This window comes from Platalea leucorodia, assembly GCF_965183815.1.
Source record: "Platalea leucorodia genome assembly, chromosome: 10".
Classification (NCBI taxonomy): Eukaryota; Metazoa; Chordata; class Aves; order Pelecaniformes; family Threskiornithidae; genus Platalea; species Platalea leucorodia.
Genome location: NC_138832.1, coordinates 8,479,444 through 8,493,408, shown reverse-complemented (window position 1 = coordinate 8,493,408; position 13,965 = coordinate 8,479,444). Strand labels below are relative to the sequence as shown.

The 13,965-nt window shown below is 48.3% G+C and overlaps 1 protein-coding gene across 10 annotated transcripts in view; it reads right to left on the bottom strand.

Annotated features, from left to right (window-relative positions):
• Nucleotides 1-13,965, bottom strand: part of ARHGEF6 (Rac/Cdc42 guanine nucleotide exchange factor 6) — a 47,832-nt gene continuing 33,867 nt past the window's right edge. For 8 of the 10 annotated variants that reach the window (XM_082323551.1, XM_082323548.1, XM_082323550.1 and 5 more), the window contains 11 exons: nt 12,922-13,068; nt 11,940-12,026; nt 10,847-10,925; nt 9,937-10,070; nt 9,515-9,640; nt 6,538-6,558; nt 5,630-5,723; nt 4,564-4,653; nt 3,672-3,771; nt 2,726-2,780; nt 1-2,315 (listed from right to left, as the gene is read on the bottom strand). In XM_082323551.1, the coding sequence (XP_082179677.1) occupies nt 2,175-2,315; nt 2,726-2,780; nt 3,672-3,771; nt 4,564-4,653; nt 5,630-5,723; nt 6,538-6,558; nt 9,515-9,640; nt 9,937-10,070; nt 10,847-10,925; nt 11,940-12,026; nt 12,922-13,068 (1,074 nt within the window). In that variant the 3' untranslated portion in view covers nt 1-2,174. Of the gene's footprint in view, nt 2,316-2,725; nt 2,781-3,671; nt 3,772-4,563; nt 4,654-4,728; nt 5,539-5,629; nt 5,724-6,537; nt 6,559-9,514; nt 9,641-9,936; nt 10,071-10,846; nt 10,926-11,939; nt 12,027-12,921; nt 13,069-13,965 lie in introns of those variants that run through there. The other 2 variants (XM_082323552.1, XM_082323554.1) reach the window with 2 other exon arrangements.

Below are 13,965 nucleotides of genomic sequence, written 5' to 3'. Positions count from 1 at the left end.
TATCCTTCTTTATTTGTTGAAAATGTCAATTAAAAAACTGTCCAAAATAAAAACATGTTAGAAAAGTTGAACTTGCATAAGTAGTTACGGTAAATAAACCTACATGACAAAGATAAACTGGAAGGCAGCTGACACAACATCCATCTAAAGACAGACTCACTGAAACCTATTTACAAAGCACTGTAAACAAAGTAAATATGGAAACATTGCTGTCCATCCGGCATGGCTTCTTTTCCTTTTTATTTTATTTTCTTGTCTTTTTTGGCTTCTAGCTCTTGACAAATGCTTGATCCAAAATGTCCCAGCGTGCCCTCCGTCACATGACATCTTACACACATGCATACGTACACAGCACAGGTTTCGACTCAACCGGGGGGCAGTAGGGAAACATTTCTGCCCTCTCCTAGGAGCGTCAATGGCCCTTGGTTTGCTTCCTCGCACTGGCTGCACGTGGTGAGCCCGGTCCCCAGCTGGGCCAGACGATGCTGGGGTGTCTGGGGCAGCATCCCAGAGCAGCGGCGTGAGCTGCTCGGTGTGCAGCAAAGGTTGGTATCCTGGAAAACATTTAACCAGCACAGCCGGGCTTGACTGCTGACCAAACCTCTCAGCTGCGTGCCTGGGTGGGGATGCGGCGAGCTGCCATCCAGCAGGGATGCTCTGGAGATGGCAAATGTAGCCAGAGCAAAAAAAGACCTCTCTCTCGTCCTAGAAACAGCTTAGATTTAAAGAGGGTTTCTTTTTACTTGTGCTGGTTTTGAGTCTAGCTCTCCCCAAACACCATTTGCTATGTTCTGGCTAAATTTTAGTTGCAAAGAGGGAGTGGTAGTTATTGCCTCTGTTTCGTCCTTCATGACCAGCGTAACGGTATGACTGTAATGAGCTGCGGTGTGCCTACGCACCCTGGGACCATGCTGCCCTGTGGTACATGTAAGACTTACCATTAACAGAAGGTTACTTTTATAATGCTGCTAAGGAAGGAGGGAAAACATCAGTTCTAAACTAGGGTGTAACACCAAATAAGATGAAGATAGCCGATACATATGCATGTTGCCTGTGTGCTGTGTTCGAGGAGCTGTGCAGGGATCTGGAAGGGTGTTGCATGTCCTTGCCCTAGGAGTGTTCCAGCTCTTGTCAAAGCATAAATAGCTTTCCTATCCCAGGAGAAAGTTCCTTTTTCCTAGCAGAAAGCCCCTTTGGGGCGATGGGGGAGAAGTGGTCATTGGCTACGTTCCCAGCCTTTGGGAAGGCATGATGGAGAGCCTAATATGGGCAGAAGGGAGCAGGGAACCAGCACGTTTGGGGGTTGGTTTTGTTGTCAAGCAGTGTTTACATTTCATACAGAGAAAAGCACGTCCTGCGAGGGGAAGCACGGCAAAACTATAAACTCATACAATATCTGGACACTCAATGTGAAAACAAAGCAGGGGGTAGGAGTTACAGGTCATGCATAAGAAAAGGGATGGGGGGCAGAACAGCAGGTACCTGTTGTGCTAATCACGAGCTGTTAGGAGGCAGTACTGTGCAACATACCTTCCCATGCGCTCTGACAGGTGCTCCAGATCTGACTTCCCCAAGGAGTTCAAATGTCTTCATGTTAATTGCACATTTTAATCAGTATCAAGGCCACACGGGAACCACAGTATTGCTGGGCTCTAGTTCGCTACAGTCAACTAATGGGGAAAAAGAAGATGGATGGGAAAATCTTCCCCAGTTGTGATTATCTGAAAAGAGGAGCATGGTGCTTTTTGGTTTCTGCTCAATGCCACCTCAATAATGTTTTCATTCAATAAATAGGTACCGGTGCTTTTGAAAAGAATGAAAGCATTAAAAAGTGCTTAAGCTTCCTCTAGGAAACTGCTGCCAAACCCTTTGTGAGCAGCAATCATTAGCAGAGTTTGTATTTGCTCCCAGTAGCAGGTACGATGAGGTATTAGTTGCTGCAGATGAATTGTGAATCATGGACCGCTTGCTTACTGGTTTAGTTGTGATTGATTGTTTCTGGTTTATTTCCTTACTGGATGGAAGAAAAACTATTTTTTTCTCTATGACTTTTTTTTTGGTAACAAAATTCCCCAAACCAACAAAATAAGGAGCAAGAAGAGGCAAAGGATCCAGTTCCGCTTCCCAAAAAACACCTGAGGTCACACATCACTGCCAGCAGCTTCTCCCCGAATTCAGGCGATCAGGGACGACTTGCGCCCCGTGTCCTCCCTGCCACACTCGTCTGTCTGCTTCAGCAGCCTTCTAACCAGCTTCTCCAAGTCCTTCCTGGATTTAAGCTCTTCCTCCAAACACTGTTTCATCCTTTTGTTCTCCTGCAAGGGGAAAAATAAAGGAATAAAGATGCAGTTAATGCCCATGCTCTTTATGCAATGAGGTCCTGGGGGCTGGGGGCTGGAGAGACGAGGATGTATTTCCTCTGAGTCTACAAGAACTGGTATCCACCAGACCTCTATAAAATGAACAGTCAAGTTGAAAGAGCTTTTAGAGTAGGGGGGGAAGTTTCATGTTACAACAAAGACCAACTACTCCATCCCTCCTGCTGGCTCTGGTGCTCAAGGGACTGTGTGGTGAGCTGATTCAGGGAGCTAAACCAGAAGAAAAAACTAATGCTAATTCAGAGAGCTGCAGGAGCGCACCAGCATCAGCAAGACTTTTCCTGGGCACTGACCAGTCGAAGACAACGACCCGGCGCAGCCAGCACAAATAAAACCACTCAAATTACCTGCTTCAGTTCTTTGACTTCATCTTTCAGTGCATAAACCGTGTCAACAAGGCTTCTGCAAAAAGAAATGAAAAAAAAAAAAAAGAAATAAAAAGGGCTGGAGTGCAGCAAAACAGCAACAGCATGGGAGCTTTTGTGAGCGAGGTGCTGATGGGGAAGGTGCTTCCAGCTTCTGCTTTGCAAGCATTAGGTTGCAGCTATTGCTGCTGCCCATGAGAGGACTCTGGAAACACAGCCCAGGAGCATTTATAGGCCACCAGTCTAAAATTCAGGGCTCTTTTCGCAAGACTCAAGAAAAATACCTTGTTCTGCTATCTTTAAGTTATCAACAAAGGTCTGTGGCTTTGACTTCCTTGTTTATGCTATTGCAATAAATAACAATGATTTTAAAACTGGAAATGCCTGAGCATCTTTTGTAAAACGGCCTTGATTCCTTGAGGTTATGCTGCAAAAAAACAAGCACAAAAGGAATGCACTGTGTGGGTTAGAAAAGGAGCAGATCAACGCCGTCACCCAGATGCTCAAGCTATGTAACAGGCTAGCAGCACTCACAGGCAGCCTCACCTGGCTGTCAGGCAGGCTCCCGAGGGGTAGCAGCAGCCTAGTATGTCATGAGTTAAGTAGAAAAAAAAAAAGCCACTTGTTTGGTTCTGTCCTCCCTGACCCCTTTAGGTACATCTGGATAAGCTCTGGGACTCAATAAACTGGCTCTTGGGACCCAGCCCACAGACTCCCAGAGGGCTACAGCCGTGTCAGAGCAACTGGGAAGGCAGCTCTGTTCTTAAAAAGGGACCAAACAGCAACTGAAATAGCCCAGTGGTTCTCACCAGGACTAAGGCAGCGGTCGGTGACACCAGCCCCGCTCCTCTGCAGAGATGCAGAAGGAGAGGGCATTAGTTTTTAATGTCCTTCCAAAAAGTGACAAGTGGAGAGCAGGCGCGCTTACTTTTCCTCTGTGACGGTCTGGCCGTTGCTTCGTGTTTCCTCTATGATGATTTTCTCTTCCTCAGGAAGAAGGACTTGGGGGATGGAGTCTTTACGGGAGCCTGTGTACAAGAATTACTCATCAGGAAGAAAAAGGGAGACTTTCTCTGGCGCCCACGCCACTCTGGAGACAGCAGCCTTCATTCTCCCTGCTCCTCTGCAAGCCTGGGGATGCGGGGACTTGAGCAGCCACCACCTATCTGCCATGGTTAAATACGGGCTTATACGTACTGCTACCCTGGAGCTAAAGCAGCACGTGGAAAGTTTTCAAGAGTGCTCATTGCATCTAAAGCTACATCATGACTTCTAAATGAAATCATTCGATTAGGGTTAAGAGCTCTCAGAAGAAACATGGCCTCCCTTTTTTAAATGTACCATTATTTGATAGTTCAGTGATTTAATTTGACATCTCACCAGCAATGATAAATAGTTATATTTCCAGAGTTGAAGATGTTAGATAGGTTCTTATGAAGCAGCTTGTTCTTAAACACGCAGCTGATTGAGAGATAATATTCATGCTTCCTTTCTAAAGCTATATGCAACCTGAGATTACCATCAGGTTTTCAGTGCTGACAGCCACAGGCACTGACTAGGTTTGCTTAATTCCTAACAAGTGCTGGTGAAATAGCTGTGTCTCATCTGCCCTCCTACCTGCTTCATTCTCTGTGTTTAAAAGAAAAACAATGGCAACTAAACCACTAGGTAGATGAAGCTCCCTTATCTTGAAGATTGAACACCACACAGTTTCCTAGCATGAGTCTCGTTGCTGTATGATGCAACCATCTGTTTTTTCCCAGAGGGGTTATCAGTGTTGCAGGCAGAGCGAGAACTACATAATTTGGTTGCGTGCCCACCTGAGCTGAGAGCTTGCTGGAAGCCTGCCCCCGTACAGTATGCCTCGATCACCTTCAGGATCTGAGCATCTTCTTCCAGCGCAGCCGTACCTGTAAAATATTGCAGACAACAGTTATCACAAAAAGCAAAGTGCTTTCTCCCAGCCTTTGCTCCCAAGTCCCTTAAGAGAAGGGCGTGCTGTTTCCTTGATTGACACTATCTCTGGGACTTTGCCTAATCCCTTTCTGAGGTCCTTTATATTTTCTGGCCTTTGCAACACCCTGTGGCACTGAGAACCATGATTAAATAGTATGAAAATGAACTTCCAACTGCTCCTCTCGTCAAAACTTGGGGGGTGATGCGTGACTCTGGGTGCAGGGAGCACCGGGAAATGGGCAGGCAGAGCAGCCCTGCTAGGAGGGGTCTGGTACAGCCACATCAGAGCAGGACTTGGAAATGTGAAGTCTTCATTTCCAGCCCTAGCTCAGCACTGTCTTCTCGAGGGACACAACTGACCTTCAGGCTGTACACCACAGCAGCTCACCACCGGGTGACTACGGCCTTTCATGTAAAACCCCTGAGGAGCATCCCAAGTGGACTTCAGGGAGCTGTCAGGACATCCCTCTTTGTGGGTGAGCACCCCTGCAGGGACGGGGTCTTTTTTTTGTTCCCTGGTCCCCCACGGAAACTGTTCCATAACCTGCTGGCATGGCCAGGTGAGGGTTTGTCCCAGCTCTCAGATATATTTTGAGGAGCATTGATGTGCAGTTTTACTTCAGCTTTTAACTACTTCGAAGTAGTTCCTTGGCTTCGTAGCCAGAACAAGACCACCCACAACCACATGATCTTGTGCTAGCAATCACGCGGAGGGTGGCAGCATGCCTGGTAGTTGTAACTGGGAGGGGATCTGTTGGAGGCTGAGGATCGGTGCGCTTCCAGAAGCCTCCCGCGCTCAGCAGCACGTAGGCTTGCTCACGTGAGCATCCTGTCGCATCCTGCACGGTAAGAAGGGCAGTTCTCAAAGTCCTGTGGAGATCACCGAGTACACGGAAACCTCCAAAAAGAAGTGAAAAATACAACACTTACTTTTCCGAATAACAAACTCTTCATCAGATGGTTTTCTCTCAGTTTTCCTTTTTGGAAGAAACTTCTTCATTGTTTTGGGACTTTTGCTGGAATCCTACAGAGAAACAGACTCTTGTGTTTAACCAGAACCAAAGGCAGCTCAAACAGCGGAGCAGTGCAGCTGAATGCAGCTATCCATGTTACGCACAACACGTTAGAGAACTACAAAGCAGACAATGACAAAGTTGGGGAAAATGATGCTTTTTGCCTTTCCCATGCACCAGTTGTGGCCCACTGCTCCCTGGAACAGCAGTGGGAATTGCACCTGCAGGTCTGGGACAGGACAAGCTCCTTTAGCGAATTCAACCCTCGGCTAAGATCGTTTAGCCAAAGAATTCAAATACATTCACAGCACTTTTAGTCTGCTTACCAACTCTCTGGTCTTTGTTAGAAAACCCTATAATGTTGTTTATTTCCTTGACTCAATTTGATTTCTAATATAAAACAGTTGGCAAATGACATATTGTTTCCAAATTATTTGTTTGAGAGTATAAATTCCCCCCACACATACACAGAGAACAAACAAATACACACAAAGTTAGTGTCTGCTATGACTCCACAAGTAAGAAACACAAGCTTTTATCTCCTTCACAGAGTTACAAGTCTTGCTGATTTGGAGAGAATTAGTGCATTAGTAGGTTACATGCAATACGGATTTTAAGCAGGAGAAGAGGCATGCCAGGAAGTTTAAGTAAAGTACCATAATACTAAATCCTTCTTGAGAGTTATCTGAAAATATAGATGCCACTGACTCTCACGAGAACTTACCGATACAGCCAGGCAAAATTAGGGTCATGCAAGCACGAGAAGCGTGAACAGGAACAAGCATTCTTTGCCACGATAAGCCAAAGAGATGTATCTACCCTTACCTTTAAGATATAAGACATCCTCTACAATGAATATGCAAAGAAAGAGAAGATGAGTGTGAGAGATTGATGATTTTATTGACCAAGTCCATTAAATCCACAATTCTAAAACACATTTAAATGTTAGTCTTGTGATTAGTGTGGCACACCCTCCATACCGGTTTTAGAGCACTATCAACATGCAAAGGAGCACGGTCTCATGCAAAACTGAAAAAATTACATGTGAAACGCAGGGTAAGTGGGCATTAATACACTCTAAACACATCAAAATAGAGAACATGCCTCCTCGGTTAGTAGTAGGTCTCTGTAGATGCTGGTTGTCTGAAACAGTGCTTAAAAATGCAGGACCCATTAGTGCCAGCCAATGCTGCAACCGCCCTGTGTGCCCAGCTCCATCCGAGCCCCGGGGAGCAGCCTGGGGTGCAGCCCCGTGCTCAGCACCAGTCCTGCGGTCTTCAACCCAGCCCAGCCAGGATGGTGGGCTGCTCTGGCCACCCTGGTGACCATCTCCCAGGACTGCATCTTCTCAAAGGAGACCTCCTCGGAGGGGACCTGCCGTCCTCACTGGAGACCTGACAGCATCAGGCCTCAGCGCAGCAGCATCTCCCTGCTCCGCTGGCAGGACGGGGAGCTCCCTGCACACCCCACGGAGGGTTCCACCCCTGGGATGCTCGGCACAGGGAGCCGCGCGGCTCTCCTGCAGGTCTGGCCAGCAAAGTCCCGAATCCCAATGTTACAAACCCTTCATCTAATGCAAAGCAGGCCACTTAAAAAAAAAACTAAAAGAAGTAGAAGAAAACATCTGTAAATCTTTTTCACTTTGCTAACCTGAATCCGGACACACCGCTTTACCCACAGCACCTGCTCTGTCATTTCAAATGATTACTGGAAACAGAACAGGAAAAATGACCCAATTTCAATGGAAATAACAAGAGTGCTGTGCGCTACGCAAGCAGGTTCTGGGGTTTCCTGAGCACAGCTAGGTACAAGGAAATGCACAAGACTCTGCCATCCCGTCCTACACTACTATAAGCCAATTAAAGTAACACTGGATGTCTGAAATTCTCTAATCTTTTAATCAAACTCCCCCACTCCCTTCCCTGATAATAACCTTTGAAATTTGTATTCCTTCATTATATCTTCATTATAGGAAGGTGACTTGCACTGAGCTGTTAGCGTAGTTTATTTTGTGCCCTACTTTATTACAAAAAAAAAACCCAAACAGTGAAATAGGAGTTCTGCTTAGTGACTGAGCACCCCGGAGAGAGGGACGAGGCAGATGCAGATGTGCTTGGGCCAACAATTGAACTTATTTCTCATTTGTCATTGCAGGCTGGTGTCCGTGAGTCCTTTCCCTGAAAGGGGACCTGCCCCCCAGGCTCAGGCTGGACCGACTGGGTACCAGACTGTGCCTGCACACCTCTGCTCCAGCTCTGGTGGAGCCGTTGGCCTTTGGGTTTCTACCAATGTGGCCAGCACAGCCCGTTCCCGTGCAAACCACATTTGTGGTCCTTTGACACCTTGCACGCTACCATCCCGCCTGCAGCAGCATCCCGCCCCTCGGGGCTCCCCGCCTGCTCGGCCTCTGTGGCAAAAACCTCTGGCCTGGTTTCGATGCAGAGAGTTTAACTCCTGCTATGCGCAGCAGGGGACAACTGAGAAACTGCAAAGGACCGTGGTATTAATGATATCACTCAATCTGTGGTTTCGGCCTACCTTATAAACAAATATCAGCCCTGCACTGTCATGCAGAAAAACTTCTCCTCTAATTCAGGCCTCTTCCTATATTTTAATTCACCATACAAGCAAGAAACGATTTAATCTACGTTAGGGATTTAAACCATGCAAAGATTAAGGGTAATTTCCAGTCTGCTGGGTTGGCTTTTGAACAATTTAATTCCCAAACTGAAATGCGTTGTCTTACAAATTTTAAGAAATAAATGTAACAACATGCCATGAGGCTACCTAGAATCTCTACCTGCAGTAGCGGACCCACAGCCCCCCCCTGCTGCTGGGCTCTCCATCCCGGAGTGCTGGGGAGCTGGGGGGGTGCGAGCCCCCTCCTTGTCCCCGTCCCCGCTGGGAGCCCAGGCAGTGACGCTCCCAGGGCTGCGGTACCAAGAAGGGCAGCTGACTCAGAACCGGAGTGCTCATTCAGTAAGAGGAACGTTACCCAAGTTACTGGTGAGTAATCCCAAAAGTTTAATGTGAGGTAGGGAAGGAGAGCACTGCAGTTGCAGCGAGGGGTGAGAATCGGAGCTGGGCTGTATTTTGGGTTTCCCCACGCCGCCTCCTACCTCCCAGGCTTGGGGTTTCTGCGGGGGAAGCGATCCCTTGGGCTGCTGCCTCCCAGCAGAGTACACCCACTTGGGTGGGCGGCGAAGGAGGGTCGAGCCCCACGGCTGCTGCAGGGAGCCCTGCTCCAGCCACCAAAGCACAGGGTGGAAGACACAAGAAATATCAACAGGCCTTTTTGCTCTTCCTCTCGGTGCAGCATTGCTGCTCGATCCTGCAGCACCGGTCTGGGCAAGGTCTGAGCTGCTGCTACGGCTTCTCTCGATGCAGCACATCCCGGCACGGAGCCCAGCTCCCACCCATGGCTTAGACCAAGGCAGGAGGAGGAGGAGGAGGAGGAGGAGGAGGAGGAGGGAAGGCAGCTCCACCACGGCACCAATGGGACACACAAGGCTGCAGGACACCCTGCTGCGTCCCGGTGACATTCAGCAGCCGAGGGCGCTGGCTATAGCAGCCGACAGCAAACATCAGGAATGGGACTGAGCCTGCAAACACATGTGCTCGTGCTGCATTTGTAGCACAAAGCCAGCCATGGCAACAAGCAACCATCGCAGGACTGGGGCAGAGTCATTTCTTTCAACATCCCCATTAACCTAAGCCTCAGAGCCCTCGCTATGAGACAAGAACCCCGGACACAAGCACTAGGGATTGCCATGAAACCTCTGCAGGCACGCGGGATGATTACCTCTTTGTAACTCAGTGCTGCCGATGGCCTGAGTGGAGGAGCAGGACGGAGGCAGCTCAAGCTCCAAGGCTTGAGGAATTTGGGCGGTTCCAGAGGCCCGCGGATCTGTCCGGCTGAACTAAATGTCTGAGAAAATAGAAGAGAAGCAAATGAAGACTGTTAGCCACCAAACGATGTAGAGAAGCAGAGGGGGACGGACAAGAGTTCACTGTGAACTCCTTTGAGGCATCTAGGTTGCTACAAAAATAGGGCAGGATACATGTAATATGGTACAAGCACGACATGGTTACAAGCAAAACTGTGCAATGTGTCTTACAGCTGTAGGCATTAACTCAGCATCAAGGTGCCTTGCCGAAACAGAGAGATCGGGCAGCGCTGAGGAACCCTAGGCAGCAGAGAGGCTGGGGAGGTGAGACGCTTACCGAATGAGCACTCCAGGACTGCGTTTTGGATACGGTGTTGCACGTCCCTTTGGTCAGCCTTTGCAAGTGGTCAAGCCATTCGTGCAAGTCCTGGCTGGTGCTGCAGGACACGGTGATCCGCTCCGTCATGTTCCCTGCGGCAGAGGGTTAAATAACTATTTTTAGCAAGCGGTAGAGACCCAGGAGGAAACACAGGGTGAACTCAACTCAGCACAGCAGCAAACGGCTCCTCAGCTTACAAAGTCCAGTGGCAAAAGGCCAGTGCCAAGATGTGACTGCCCATCGTGCTCCAGGCACCCAGCGCCAGCCAGCGTGGGAGCAGCACAGAAAAGCTAAGGGAACTGGCGAGATGAATGTGTGAGGAATTATTTAAGGTTAAAAGTAAGCAAACGCAACATTTCCATGATTAATAGGACCCTGACACCAAATACCACCAGCACAAATAGCTGCACTGCAGCCAAGTCACTGAGCACGACAACCATGTATAGCTACAAGTAATGAGATAAATTGTAGGGGAAAATTGGGAGGAACATGAGGAAAGCTACCTGATGACCAGAGCCATTAATCTGTCAATAAACAAGGTGCTCACAGCTGCATGGGATGGATCCTGGATGCTGACAGGGCATGCACGGCACAGGGCAGTGCTACTGGGGCCACAGCCAGCCCTGGCAGGAGATTTGTCCCATACGAAACACTATGGTCTCCAAAAGCAGCCCAGAGACAGAGCTCAAGGGCACTGGGAGGAGGCTGCCTCAACCGGGAGGGAGATGCTCAGGAACTCATAGACAGTGCATGGTAAAAAAGCAAAAAGAGCGTGGCACAGTGGGTGGCGGGAGGAGGAGGACCAGCACCTCCAGTGGCAGCTGCTGTTTGGACTGGGAGGATGTCCCCAGGCAGGAGCCACACTGACCTGCGATTTCAAACATGTGCTCGTTCCCTTCAGCATCTTCCAGCTTCGTCAGCGTCATTCCCGTCAAAGGCAGCTTTCCCTAGGAGAATTGAGGAGGAGTCAGTGTCTGCACCTGCTTCCCAGCGGGTGCTGTTCTGCTGGTTTCTGCTGATTCCTTTCTCTTTGGGAAATGCCATTAAAAACTAATTTGTGAAGGCTCTGGACTGCAGGAAGAGTCTCCTTTAATGTATGGATCTAGATTTCCCTGCACAACTAGGTCAAACCCCCCCGAGAAGAGGCTCCCATGACAACTGAGTCATCCCCGGCTCATCTGCCGCCCTTTCCCTTCACTAGGTGCAAACCCTTTTTACAACCGAGTCAGGAGGATGAATGTCCCCTGTTTTTTCTGAAAGCCTTCCCTGTCCCTGTTTTGCATGCTGAACTGCCTCCTCACCTTACTCACACTGGTGGGTAAAATCTAAAAACCCAGCCAAAGCCTTCCCAAATCTTTCTGTCTTCCTCATCACCCTTGCGTAGGACAAACGACACAACAGGAGAGCATCCTTTTCCTGGAGGGTATTGATGGTTTCAGGCAACTGGAAAAAAACTAAGCTTCCAACAGCCTGACTGCAGCCATTCAAATGGTAAAACACAAGAAATGCAGTGTTTTGGGGTGCCTCATGGAGTGGAATTTGTGGGCTCTTTACACTGGACTTTATAGTAGTGAAGTATTTTCCAGAGATGGCCCAACCCTGAGAGCCGGCTGGGTTGGTTGTGTGGGGCAAAACCCTACAGCTCGGTCAGGACACCTTACACACACACACACACACAAAATTCTCGAGAAAAGCATGTAGGACAACATGCTGCGAGCGTTTGGTTCTTTTTTTTCTAATTTCACAGCATTCACACTTACCAAATGCTGTTTAACCGGCTGGCAGGACAAAGGCACTAAGTGTCCTGGCAGGCATGGTAAAACCAAGCCCTGGTTCCCAGGCTGGGGCATGTGCATCACAACGGAGACGTTTAAGGAAACAGAGGATTTGAATTTGGTAAGAGCTATCTGATTTCCTTTTTCACATGTAACGCCTTGCAACTTCAAATTAAGCATGCCTACCTGATAGATGAACCCACTCATCCGTGGGCTTGCAGACAGCATCAGCAAAACGTTTGAAAACAACAAGAAATATCGCTCTTCTTTCTCCTGCGGGGATAAGAATTTAGGTTAGTCCAGTTTGCAATGCAACACAAGCACTTTCCTCCAGCAAACTGAACCTGTTGCAGCTGGAATCACAGCCTGCAAGAGATCACCCCCAAACCAATTATTTTGGCTTTTTTTCTTTATAGCATCTCATTTCTGTACTAGTTTTTCCTGTGTACATTTTTGTCCGCATTCTGCTACTCCTCTTCCAATCATTTCAGAGTGCCTCAGAAGACCAAGACCAATGTCCCCCAGCATTCACATCCCAAACAGGACTCTGGGACTAGACTCTACAGGGCTTTGTTTCACGGGTCTTCCCTTCCCAGGGAAAAGTTGCTACAGCAAGCAAGCAATTCAGTGATAACAGCCACTTTCCCAGACTAAACATGCAGCATGCATGCTTTAACACCACTGGTGAAGGTCTGTGGCAAGCACTGGTGCAATGCTTTAGGACCAGTAGCACAGGAATCCTTCCAGTTATTTCCAAAGCGCAGTCAGCTCTGGAGTGGGACGTCACAGCAGCCGCTGCGCTGTGCACAGGACGTGGCAAAATGGTTATGCTAATGCACACTTTCAAGTCACTCTCATTTCTCAGAGTAAGTCACAGGGGGAGAAGGAGGGAAATTAATGTGCTATACGACACAGAGATGCTTCTTTTGCTTGAAAAGTGTGTCATCAAAAGCCTGGAGCTAAGCCCCTGGGGCATGGATGCAGTGCCTGACTCCAAAGATGTGCATGTTGTGCAGCTCTCGTCCAGGTAAACTTATTTATCAGCATTATTTGTCAGCACTTTACTGGCCTGGGGTGAGAGAAGCTGCCGCCTTGCATCACTGATCCCGTGAGCAAGGGGGTATTTGGACACAATGTCCTTAGCCAGGAGAAGGACCACCACACTCACCTCACTTCCCCCACACTGTACCATAACCTGGGACATGTAGATGATGTTTCCCATCGTTTTTATGTCCTCTCCTTCCCAGCGCTGGATGGATTCAGAAAGGATCTGCAGTTCGAGTTGTTTCCTCTTCCTCAGCTCTTGGCATTGCGACTGGGAATCACAGCGGGGAGCTTCGTTAGCCAAAGGGCAGGCGCAAACCCAAACCATCCCAACGAAGATGGTTTCACCAGCAATGCTCCCGCAGCCACGTGGGCTCAGGACCGGTCACGTCAAGGGATCAAGAAAGCCTGCTTTGGCTCTATTACATAAAGGTTGTTAAAAAAAAAAAATCACACCCTAGCAATTTATGAAGTAATGAATACGTTAAAATGTCAAAGAAATTGCGAACTGCACTGAGCAAACTTTTCTTTCCAAACCAGTCGTACCTCTGAGAGTACAGGGTCACATTTTCCAAACCAAGACAGCCGCAGAGTTAAATGTCTCTAATTTTGCTGCTGCTTAGAGATTTTGCCCATTTTGCCCAAACAGCAGTTATACTTGCAGCAATGCAAAGCCCCCACGAATCAGATGGGTGGATATTTTCTAACTAAAATTTGCAACCCCAAAAGCAGGACTTGGCGCAATATTTCAGCGGTGCAGTAGAGTAGCACAAAAAGAAGCTTTTGAAGGTGCTGTAATTGAAAAAACTGCACCAATGCTCAGCAGCTGGGGACTGGTAGAGCTCCACGGAGCGGCGAGTCCTTTAGCAGCTTTCAGCAAGCAGAGGACAATGCTGACTGAGCAACGACAGCCCTGCAAATCCAAGCAAAACTTGCTTTAACTGACCCCTCTGCCAACAGGGAAAATTGCTGCAAAGCCAAACCTGGGCTCAGTTTTCACCAGCTGTTTGGTTTTTTCCAAACCCCTGTTTCTGACAGAGATTTTCCTCCTTTCCAGCTCAGTTTCATACAAACTCTTTGACTATCCAGATCTTCAAAGAGAGAGGCTGCACTGGATCTAGTCTGAAAACACACAATTTTGAACCAGACTATGGGGGCTTCCTTTGGT